The sequence below is a fragment of the Ascaphus truei genome, chromosome 21 (assembly GCF_040206685.1).
Source record: "Ascaphus truei isolate aAscTru1 chromosome 21, aAscTru1.hap1, whole genome shotgun sequence".
NCBI lineage: Eukaryota > Metazoa > Chordata > Amphibia > Anura > Ascaphidae > Ascaphus > Ascaphus truei.
This window is the reverse complement of record NC_134503.1, coordinates 7,138,041-7,150,205: the sequence shown is the minus strand read 5'-3', so window position 1 is coordinate 7,150,205 and position 12,165 is coordinate 7,138,041. Positions and strand designations below refer to the sequence as shown.

The 12,165-nt window shown below is 41.9% G+C and overlaps 1 protein-coding gene and 1 long non-coding RNA gene across 6 annotated transcripts in view; one reads left to right on the top strand and one right to left on the bottom strand.

The window, feature by feature from the left end:
* LOC142472072 (histo-blood group ABO system transferase-like) overlaps nucleotides 1–12,165 on the top strand; it is a 178,775-nt gene that overhangs the window by 43,597 nt on the left and 123,013 nt on the right. Inside the window, exon 8 of one of the 2 annotated variants that reach the window (XM_075578792.1) lies at nucleotides 605–3,162. The exons of the other annotated variant lie outside the window; for it this stretch is intronic. Coding sequence (XP_075434907.1) covers nucleotides 605–1,322 — 718 coding nt within the window. The 3' untranslated portion in view covers nucleotides 1,323–3,162. Of the gene's footprint in view, nucleotides 1–604; nucleotides 3,163–12,165 lie in introns of those variants that run through there. 2 annotated transcript variants of the gene reach the window in all.
* LOC142472078 (uncharacterized) overlaps nucleotides 1–12,165 on the bottom strand; it is a 172,124-nt gene that overhangs the window by 68,996 nt on the left and 90,963 nt on the right. The window lies entirely within an intron of this gene.

Below are 12,165 nucleotides of genomic sequence, written 5' to 3'. Positions count from 1 at the left end.
TTTGTATTTTAATGCGGTGTGTCTATTTGATGCACATATATTTGTATATATTTGTGTACTAATTTTAGTAGATGGTATTATACCATTATCCATATGGAGTATTACATTTTCTACCTTTGCCAGTAGACCTGGTTTATACCAGTGATTTATACCTGGGTAATGCACTATGGTAGTATATATTGTGGTTTTGTCTCCCATTTCTTGAGGTACACATTGCTTCAAGGATCCAAGATTTTCTTCAGATAATCCACACAAGATCATTTTTGGTATTCACGATCCTAAGCGCCAGAGTGGTCTGTTTTGTTTGCATGTAACAGATTCAGCATTATATTTCAGTGTCCACTAGAAAATATTTCCCAGCAATAAGAGAGCTCCACTGTATAAGAGTTAGGTTAGATGATCATTTATAATTTCACCATATTTTCTAAAGAGTATTCCCCCAAATTTATGATATTTGTTTCTCTCACTATACTGTTGCTGTTTTAAAATCTTGAACCCGGGAGTGATTTATTTGGAAGAAATTTGTACCACATTCTTGCTTTTGTTCACAACCCTATTTTTTAGCCAAGAGACCCTAAAATATACCTCATTGTTTGTTTTTCAGGTACACAGTCTTTGTGAAAATGTTTGTTGAAACAGCGGAAAAGTTCTTCATGGTTGGGCACAAAGTAAACTACTATGTGTTCACTGATCGGGCCAGTGAAATTCCCAACATCACCCTCAGTGAGGGGAGACACTTGGTTGTTCTAGACGTCCCTAGCTACAAGAGGTGGCAGGAGGTCTCTATGAGACGCATGGAGATGATTCGGAACTACTCTAGTGAACTGTTCATCAACGAAGTAGACTATTTAGTCTGTGTGGATGTAGACATGAGGTTCAGTGATGATGTTGGCGTGGAGATTTTAAGCAATGTATTTGGTACTCTACATCCTGGCTTTTATGGTGCATCACGCCAACATTTTACCTATGAGCGCAGGAGTCAGTCTCAAGCCTTCATTCCTACTGATGAGGGGGACTTTTATTATGCTGGGGGTTATTTTGGTGGCATAGTAGAAGAGGTCTACAAATTGACTAACCACTGTCACCAAGCCATGATGACAGACAAAGAAAACAATATAGAAGCTATTTGGCACGATGAGAGCTATTTAAACAAATATTTTCTATATCACAAACCAACCAAAATCCTGTCTCCTGAGTATCTATGGGACAATAATTTTGGAGTACCAGCCATGCTAAAGAGAAGGAGGTTTGTTGCTGTTCCAAAGAACCATGCACAAATCAGGAACAAACGAGGAGTCAAACAATATATTCATAATTCTTAGAATTATTGTTACTCAAATTAGGAACCTTCTTTTTTTAGAATCCAACAACTGTCTATCGAAATCAGGGAAATGGATATTTAATATATTCGACTTCATGGGACAGGGCATGGGCACAGGGGACCACAAACATAGTTTGTAAGCTCATCTGGGCAGGGATGGTGTCTGTAACAATCCTATGTGCTGCGCCGCTATACTGTAATTGTCAAGTGCTTTGAGTCCCATTGGGAGTAAAGCACTATATGAAATAAAGTTATTATTATTACGTTATTATATTTTAAAACATTGGGGAATACTGGGAAACATAATAATTGAGACTTTCTTTACAGGGGAGGGATTTGGACTATTGAATGTACATTTTCTAGATTTAAAAAAAGTTTTATGATTAATATTTTAATTAATTAACTGTGTCATGATAATATCATGAGATAGTCAGTATTTGAATCAATCTTGCACATGACAGGTTAAAATTGTCTTAAAAAAACAAGAATTGTTTTTATGACCTGTCAAATCACACCAAGCCTAGTTAAATGTGTTTTATACGACTACAAGTATCTGGGGTGAACACATGGGTTTGCAATTAAGTGGGATTGAAATATGGCTATCCTGACACTAGAGTAAATGGAAACCTTTTAAATGTAACTTTAAAGGGATGCCTTTGTGTTCTGTAGAATATCAGAGGGCGTGGCTAGCACGACAGTTCCTGAAGTGTGCAAATGTATTAAATATTAAATATCCTGGGCCTGACAGCAATTTACAAGAATAACAAATAGATATTTGTAACAGTTGCAATGAGATGATTCAAATGATGCCAAACACTTCAAGATTAAATGCAAAAGTTAAAATGAGGTTGTCATATTTCACATTCAGGCGTACATATTAAGTACAGACGCAAAAGTGAAGATGGTGTTTGTCTAAGTATTCTAGAAACAAAGTTACATAGTAGATGAGGTTGAAAAAAGATATACGTCCATCAAGTTCAACCTATGCTAAATTTAGATGACAAATACGTAACCTATATTTGTATTTACAGTATATTGATCCAGAGGAAGGCAAACAAAAAAACCCCAGTGAAAAATTATCCAATGCTGTTTCATAACAGGAAAATTTAATTCCTTCCTGACTCCAAATAACAGCAATCAGATTTCTCCCTTGATCAACAGCCTTCCCATGTTTACTTATTTGGTATTTCCCTGTAAACCTTTCCTTTCTAAAACGATGTCCAACTTTTTTTTTAAAATTAAGATATCTATTGTATCTGCCATCACATACTCCATGAGGAATGAATCCCACATTGTAACTGCCCTTACTGTAAAGAACCCCTTTCCTTTGTAGCTGGTGAAATCTCCTTTCCTCCAACCTTAAGGTATGACCCGTGTCGTTTGTACTGCCCTTGGGATGAATCGTTATTTTCAAAGAAGTCTTTTATACATCAAGACAAGGTTTAAAAGTAAAAAGGAGAAAGGTTTTCTTCCTTAGTCGTAAAAATATAGTCTATAAAGATTGATGAAAGTTGTGTGGGTTGAGACCACCAAAAGGTGGGCTATGTTGTTCTCAATTAAGGGACTTTAGAATATTACCCCTGCATTTTAATTATGAAGTATAATTCAATAAGAGGTGTGTCTGATGTCAACGAGATACGTGAATTCTCATATTCCAATCCATGACCTCTTTGGAAAAGATATGATCAATATTATGTGATAACGTACGTTAGATTTTGTTTATTTTATCTTTTGATTTTAAGAAACTGTCTGCATTTTATATTGTATGTTTCATGTAATATTCTTTTTCTGTGACCTAAGCACTGCACTTTTTGTATATTAAATCTAAACTTTAATAAGTACTGTAATACTTTGGGCTCTGATTGAACTGTTGCATGCTTTGTAGAGAGTAATTTACATTTTTGGACACATTCATAATAAACAGAGACCACATCTTTTAACCCTTTGGTGGTAGCAGCGGATTAAAGATATAATATGACGTATTGAGTGTATATATTAATTTCAGGAACCTTTGCAGAAGGTGAAAAGTGTGTCAGCTAGTTCGATGTGTGTATTCACCCTTGTGATGTGCTGACAGGTGTGCCGTTAGTGACAGTTGGTATATTGGGACAGATTAAGGGAGATATAATTTATTTGAGGACCTTTGCGGAAGGTGAAACGTGGGTCAGCTAGATAGCTGTGTATTAACCCTTGTCCCATATGAAGGTCAAGTGCTCACAGGTGTGCTGTATGTGACTGGTACTATTTTTTATTAACGATCATTAGTGCAAACATTTTTATTCAATAAGTTTATGGTGAGGAGGGATTTTGCGGCAATTAACGAAAGAATAAAAAATAAACAAGGTAGCGTGAAGCACAGCAAAATAGAAAAGAGAACTGGAGGCAGGATCAAAAAGCGAAAAGAATAAAGGTTTATTTACACATAGTGCCCGTACAAAAACTGAAGAAAAACCTCTGACGCGTTTCCTGCCGTCACTGGTGCTTTATCAAAGAGTGGTATCCTGAGGTGAATCGCAACCTTATATAGGAGCAGCCCAGGCGGAAGGACCGCAATCAGCGTCCCACCAGGTAAACCTACCGCCGACACAGAAACAAATGTATCAAAGACCAGACCACAAAAAAGATGGTCGCCCCTCCGTCGGAGCATCCCACACAAGTTGCAAAAGTGCATAATACCGACCATTTAATATCAATAATATTCATTACTAAAACAAGTTAGAAAGTTCTAAACCTACATTAAGATTAAAAACAGAGAATGTTAACAACTAGTATCAGAGTAACTAAAGTTTTTATACAGTGCTCACAGGTATGCCGTTCATGACAGATGGTATATTGGGACAGATTACGGGAGATATTAGTTATTTGAGGTCCTTTGTGGATGGTGAAATGTGGGTCATCTAGATAAGTGCTCACAGGTGTGCCGTATGTGACTGTCTGGCACTATTTTTTATTAGCTCTATCATTAGGGTGCACATTTTTATACAATAAGTTAATTGTGAGGAGGTATTTTGCTGCAAGCACCGAAAGAAAAAAGGATCCTTGGGTGCTGCTTGATATTTCAGAAATGCTTGTTGCCTAAAAGGAGATTAAATCAAATGGCGGTAAAATTATGCAGCAGAGGAGCAAACTTGAGGTTGTTTTCTAGGCCAACTCCACCTATGTTTTGCATAAGTGATGAAATAAGAAACAATTACCCAATGATTCACATATAGTAGTACAGGAACAAAACAATTAAATACTTTTGAACCCATAGTTCCATCTGAATTGAATTTTTCAACTCGATCTGTCCATGAAATGTCTGTGAATTGATTGTATAACCTCTGTTCTTTTAATGTAACCATGTATTGTTATAACTCTGTGCCCAGGGCATACTTGAAAACGAGCAGTAACTCTCAATGTATTACTTCCTGGTAAAACATTTGTATAAATCAGTATGAAAACATCCACATGCCCCCTTACCTATTTGTATATTATTTTTTCAATTAGTGATGCAGGTACTTTGACTATACTCATTTTTTTTTAAAAACAAATGTAGATCTAATTACACCACTTATCTTAAATTATGAGGTAATAATTACAGTCATATTGTCTAGAGAGATCGGCTCTAGAAAAATGCTCTTCCGAGCTTCATATTCCAGTAAGCTGATAAGTTGGAGAGCAGGTACAGAATGAACACCAAGGGGTTCATGCAGTAAGCAGCGGAAAGGCATTTCTCGGCATTTTCCCACCTAAAAAGCCTATCCGTATTCAGTAACGGGCGAGAAAGTGCCGAGATGCAACTAAACCGCCAGTTTTTCTGGCGGTTTGTTTTTTTCCGCCGGTGGCGGGGCGAGAAGGCGCTTTCCGCCTAAAAATTCAAATTTTCCCGCCACGCTGTATTCTAGTAGAGGCGAGTAGCTAAGCGGAGCTATTCGCCTCTCTAGAATGGCGTTTTGCTGGCGGATCAGCCACGCCAGAAAAAGATGGCTAGTTGCTGCTCAGAGGCAGCGGATGGGCACTTAGAAAAAATTCAGGCCTTTTTCCTGGCTGGGATTGATGCCGGGTGTCTCCGGAGCTGATACCATTAATACCAGCACCGGACCCCCCCGGCATGCATCCGAGGCAGGAAAAATGCATTTAAAGCCCACTTTATTACCTTAGCGGTTAACCGCTAAGGCAATGAAGGGGTTAAACAGCCGTGCCAGCTTTATTGTGGGTGGCGGGGGTGGGTGAAGGGGGTATTTGGCCCTTGTTGTTTGTTTAGGGCTTGCGGGGGGGGGTTGCGGGTGCGCTTAACCCCTTCACGACCATAGCAGTTAATACCGCTACGGTCATGAAGGGGTTAAGGCCTCCCGCTACCCCCCCGCAAGCCCTAAACAAACCACCGTTGGGGCTAATACCCCCTTCACCCACCCCGCTAACCACAATAAAAAAAAAACACACACCAGCCCCACACTAACTAAATAAATATAATATATATATATAAATATATATATATTACCCCCAAAACACCTATACCCCCCTAACATACAAAACAGTAATGGGCACAATGACTATTATCCACAAATGGATAATAGTGCAGTTGTCCATGTAAAACACATACAGAACAATAAAGACATTAAATACATATAGCACTCACCCATGTGCGGCTGCCACGATGAAGGCCATCCTCATCTTCATCCTGCCCATGCCCCGTCCGCTTCTGCAAAACAGACACAAGAATTAAAACATCCAATGTAATGTCCAATAACCCCTTCATCACCATAGCGGTTATTAACCTCTACAGTCATTAAGGGGTTAACCCACCATCACCCACATACCCTCCCACACTAACCCCCCCAGCCCCTGAGGCCTAACCTCCCTCACCCGCTACCCACAAGGGAGTCCTACCACATACCCTTGGGGCCAATACCCCCTCCCCCCAACACATACAGTACAATAATGTGCCAAATAACTATTATCCACATAGGGATAATACATTATTTGGCCATTATTAAAAACATTAAATACCGTTGTAAAATAAAGAAAATTCTACTAACCTCATCAATAAGAAGGCTCCGTCGCCAACATCATCCTTGGGGTCCGTTGCCAAAATAATAAATAGCCAATACATATCAATGCCATTCACATACCAATGAACCCCTTAATCACCTTATCGGGTACTAACCTCAAAGGTAATTAAGGGGTGAAGCCATCCTGCAATGGCAACACCACTTATGCATAACATCCTCAATTAATTAAAAAGCAATTTCCTAAACAAATCTCATGTAATCATTCAATCTGAAGCCTCAAATGCCACTTAAAACATTGCATTTACAGTGTATACATGTAGCATAACATGTAAGCTACATGTACACGCTGCAAATCAATGTTAACAATACAATAATCCAACTAAAATAGCCTGACATCACAAGAACTATATTATTTAATCCAATAAAGTCACCATCAATGAATTAACAGACATGAATTACATCCCTAAACAATTAAAATACCATCCATACCAATTACACAATTAACTATAGCTATCGTTACAGAGAACAAGTTCAAAACCTACAAAAAAGGACACCAAAAATTAAAATATACTAAAGCAAGCCTCTCCATAACCTAGAGTACAGCGTAGAAGCCCAAAAATTACATCTCTCTAATAATAAAATACATTTAACACACATCTATGCATAGCAGCATAGCCACAATCATTACAATACAGTAAGTCAAGCTTTAACAACACTATCATTTCTTACCCTGTATGTATATATCTCTCTAGACATACATACATACAGTGGCAAGAAATGATATGCATAAAAAAAAATGAACACATGAAAACGCAAAAAAAACCACAGTTACATTAAATACATTTCTTTATTTAACTTACCATTACTTGACCCACTCACTGACTCCCGTTGATCAGCTTACTCACGAACCAATCCACGATCAGGAACCCATAAAATAATAAACCAGAAAATAATAAACATTAAAATAATAAAACACGACAATCCAGGGGTCTTCTAGTTGTAATCCATCTTCATCTGTATTCTTCTACCTTCTTCCGGGGTCTTCTCCCCGTCTGCGGCCACGCCCTGGTCTTCTTTCTTCACCGGAGGTCCTTCCTCCTCGGCGTCTGGCTTCAAAATGAGAAGACATAGGCTTTTAAAGGCCTATGACGTCACATTTTTGTCATATGGTTCCCACGGCCCTGATTGGGCAGTGAAAACCATGTGTTTTGGCCGATGTAAAAAAAAATGATGACTTACTGTAACTGTATGTAAGACTTACTGTATTGTAATGATTGTGGCTATGCTGCTATGCATAGATGTGTGTTAAATGTATTTTATTATTAGAGAGATGTAATTTTTGGGCTTCTATGCTGTACTCTAGGTTATGGAGAGGCTTGCTTTAGTATATTTTAATTTTTGGTGTCCTTTTTTGTAGGTTTTGAACTTGTTCTCTGTAACGATAGCTATAGTTAATTGTGTAATTGGTATGGATGGTATTTTAATTGTTTAGGGATGTAATTCATGTCTGTTAATTCATTGATGGTGACTTTATTAGATTAAATAATATAGTTCTTGTGATGTCAGGCTATTTTAGTTGGATTATTGTATTGTTAACATTGATTTGCAGCGTGTACATGTAGCTTACATGTTATGCTACATGTATACACTGTAAATGCAATGTTTTAAGTGGCATTTGAGGCTTCAGATTGAATGATTACATGAGATTTGTTTAGGAAATTGCTTTTTAATTAATTGAGGATGTTATGCATAAGTGGTGTTGCCATTGCAGGATGGCTTCACCCCTTAATTACCTTTGAGGTTAGTACCCGATAAGGTGATTAAGGGGTTCATTGGTATGTGAATGGTATTGATATGTATTGGCTATTTATTATTTTGGCAACGGACCCCAAGGATGATGCTGGCGACGGAGCCTTCTTATTGATGAGGTTAGTAGAATTTTCTTTATTTTACAACGGTATTTAATGTTTTTAATAATGGCCAAATAATGTATTATCCCTATGTGGATAATAGTTATTTGGCACATTATTGTACTGTATGTGTTGGGGGGAGGGGGTATTGGCCCCAAGGGTATGTGGTAGGACTCCCTTGTGGGTAGCGGGTGAGGGAGGTTAGGCCTCAGGGGCTGGGGGGGTTAGTGTGGGAGGGTATGTGGGTGATGGTGGGTTAACCCCTTAATGACTGTAGCGGTTAATAACCGCTATGGTGATGAAGGTGTTATTGGACATTACATTGGAGGTTTTAATTCTTGTGTCTGTTTTGCAGAAGCGGATGGGGCATGGGCAGGATAAAGATGAGGATGGCCTTCATCGTGGCAGCCGCACATGGGTGAGTGCTATATGTATTTAATGTCTTTATTGTTCTGTATGTGTTTTAAATGGACAACTGCACTATTATCCATTTGTGGATAATAGTCATTGTGCCCATTACTGTATTGTATGTTGTGTATTGCTGCTATGTTTATTGGGGGCATTTGTCCCCAATAAACATGCTATTATGCGTTAACCCCTTCATTGGCTTAGCGGCTATCCGCTATGGTAATGAAGCAGCATTAATGTATTTTAATAATATTGTGCGGGAGCAGGAGGCCCCCTGAGCTGAACCGCATTGATTTGTGGCTCAGAGACCCCCTGCTTCCCGAGTTACAGGCCCCGGTTTGGGGCATCGGCAATAGTGTGGACGCCATGTTTATTGCGGGCATGTAGCGTATTGGACGCTATAAACATGGCGGCGACACTGCCCATCCGATCACACATACCGGGGCCTGTAACTGGGGAAGCAGGGGGTCCCTGGTCCACAAAGTGATGCGGTTCAGCTCGGGGGACCCCCTGCTCACTGTACAGTATTATTAAATAAATATTAATGCTGCTTCGCTACCATAGCAGATACCATGTAAGGTAAGGAACGAGTCTTTATTGATGTGTGTGTTTTACTCATAGTGTAGATGTGCAGAGGGTCTCTGGAGCTGAAGCCCTTTGGTTTTAGGTCCGGGGACCCCCTGCTCCCCGAGATACAGGCCCCTTTAGGGGGTGCCGGTATCCCTCTGCTTGGTTTACAGGCCGCGGTCACGTGATCGGGACCTTTAAACGCAGAGGGATACTGGCACCTCATAAAGGGGGCTGTATCTCGGGAAGCAGGGGGTCCCCTGACCTGAAACCAATGCGGTTCAGCTCTGGAGACCACCTGCACATGTACACTATGAATAAAAATGGTTTTAAAAATAATTTTTAATGTGCTGATGTTTGCGCCGAGAGAGCAGCGGATCTCTCTATGCTGCAAACACAACTCGGCAGGGGATGGCTTCTCTGCAGCTTCTCGCCAAGAAGCCATCCCGCCACCGGTTACACGCCATTTCATCAAATGGTGGTGGCGCATTCATTCACCAGGGATTCGCCCCTTACAGCATACAGCCAGTTTAACACGCCAAAAACATGGCGAATTGCTAAACTGGCTAATGCTTTTTTCCGCTGCTTACTGCATGAACCCCCAAGAGTGCTTTATATAAAGCGTTGCTGTAAGTGATTTTGTCGCAGAAGAAACATACAGAAGAATAGAGCGTTAGTGCGTGCCCGTGTGCCAACATATTAAACCAATTGTTAAGTGCTGTCGGGTGTGTTGCAGACTTTTATTTTATTTATAAAATGTTATACCACAAAGAAACACATTGAGAGTTACCTCTCGTTTTCAAGTATGTCCTGGGGACTTAGACACAGACTTAGATTCAGGATATCCTGAGATAACATGTACCTTAATTCAGAGGACATCTTTGCATCGATGATCATTTTGCAGTCCTGCACTGAGTGGGGACACGGCCGCTCTAAACATGAAGGAGCACATGCACACTGTTGGAGACTGAAGAGACACTGATTCTCTCTGTGGGCTACCATAGGCTCAGGAGGGGGATATTTTGGTGCCGAGACCTTTAAACACACACTACAGATGCAGCGCTATGGTCTGTCATGCGGCTGCGAGAATGTGTTGGTCAACCATGTCAATGCTTTGACAGTCCGCGGCGCACACTCCATAGCAGTCGGCAATGGCTCATCGGGATTAACATAGCGGGGATCCCTGTGTCTGAAAGGTAACGCGCTGTGTGAATTCTACCAGACGGCACCTGTCTGATAGAAATGCGCAGTAGAGTGAGACTCAATCTGTCGCTCTACCTGCACGCCTCTAACAGGCAATCGCACGGCTTTCATTTTATTTTCGTATTGAAGCAGGGGGTCTCAGAAGCTCCACCGCATGATTTTTAGCCTCAGGGACCCCTGATCCCGAGTTACATGCCCCATTATGGGGTCCCGGTATCGCTGCCATGTTTAAATTCTCCTGCGTCACAGCCTACGTGAGCGGGACATTTAAACAATGCAGAGAGATAACGGGGCCTGTAACTCGGGAAGCAGAGCGTCAACGAGGCTGAAATGAATGCGGTTCAGCTCCATAGACCCTCTGCTTCAATTCTATGTTATCAAAATAAAAGAAGCTTAATTACCTTAGAAACTAGTCGCCAAGTCAATGAAGGCACCCCTACCAGTCCTCCTAAGCCAGAGTACATGGTTTATTGAGGGTTGAGGGGGTGGGTGAAGGAGAAAGTTGCCCCAGGGTGGTTGCTTAGGCCTACCGGCAAGGTTGCGGGAGAGATTAACCCCTTCATTACCTTAGTGGTAGTAACCGCTATGGTAATGAAAGGGTTAACCCCTCCCACTACCCACCTGAGAGGTTGTAAGGAAGTGCTCACCACAAATGAGACGGGACCGCGGTGCCGAGGTGGGAAAGGTTAGAACGCCACCCACAGCCACGAGGGCACGTCTTGAGAGTAGATTGGTCTGGGATTCCGGATCGTGGTAGGAGAGGTACGGTTGGTAGAGGGTGCCGTTTGCCAAGTCCGGGGTTAGAGAGAGGGACGTAATCGTTTACCGTAAGCCAGGATCGGAATGCCAGAGGTGCGGAGAGTCGTGTAGCCGTATGCCAGGTTCGGGATGCCAGAGGTGCAGGAAGACGTAGCGGAAGCCGGTTCAGTACACGAAGAAGTCTGCAAAACAGAACTAGGGAGGCAGAGAGTGATGAGAACAACTGGTTCTATGCTCAGCCGACGAGTTAGTGAATCCGTAGGGTATATATAGGCAAGAGGGTCCAATGGCAGAGTAGTAAGGTAGGGGTGTGTGAATGGGCCAGGCTGAGACAGGGATAGGTCTAGATGAGTTCCTGGAGGAGGAGCTGTAGACGTCAGAAGAATTGGAGTATTGTATTGTGGCATTAGAAAAGGATACTGTGCCTTTAAGAGGCGGGTGCGCCTCCGTGTGGCCACGCCTCCGTGTAGCAGCGCCTGTGGCTGCGTGCACGGACCTACGCCCTGATCCGAGGGCAGAAGAAGGAAGCTGACGTGCGCGCGCGCATAGGAGCAACGGTACTCGGTGGTTTGCAGCAGGAGTCCATGTGAGCCGCGGGAGACCCAGACCGAGCTGCAGGTAAGTGAGGAGCACGCCGTGAGTGGCGTGACTCCTGAATCCTCACAGTACCCCCCCCCCCCCTTCAGGGGCAACCTCTGGGCGTCCATGACAAGGCTTGGAGGGATTCTTACGATGAAAAGCCTGGAGAAGACGAGGTGCATGAAGATCCCGGTGGGGAATCCATGAACGTTCCTCTGGTCCGAACCCCCTCCAGTGAACCAGGTATTGTACTCCTCCTCTGGAAATCCTAGAATCCAGGACAAACTGGACCTCGTACTCCTGTTGACCTTGAATCATAATCGGAAGTGGAGGAGAAGTATTCTTGGAAAAGCGAGGACTCTGAAACACTGGTTTGAGTAAAGACCCATGGAAGACCGAAGGTATCTTCATTGAAGGTGGGAGGCGT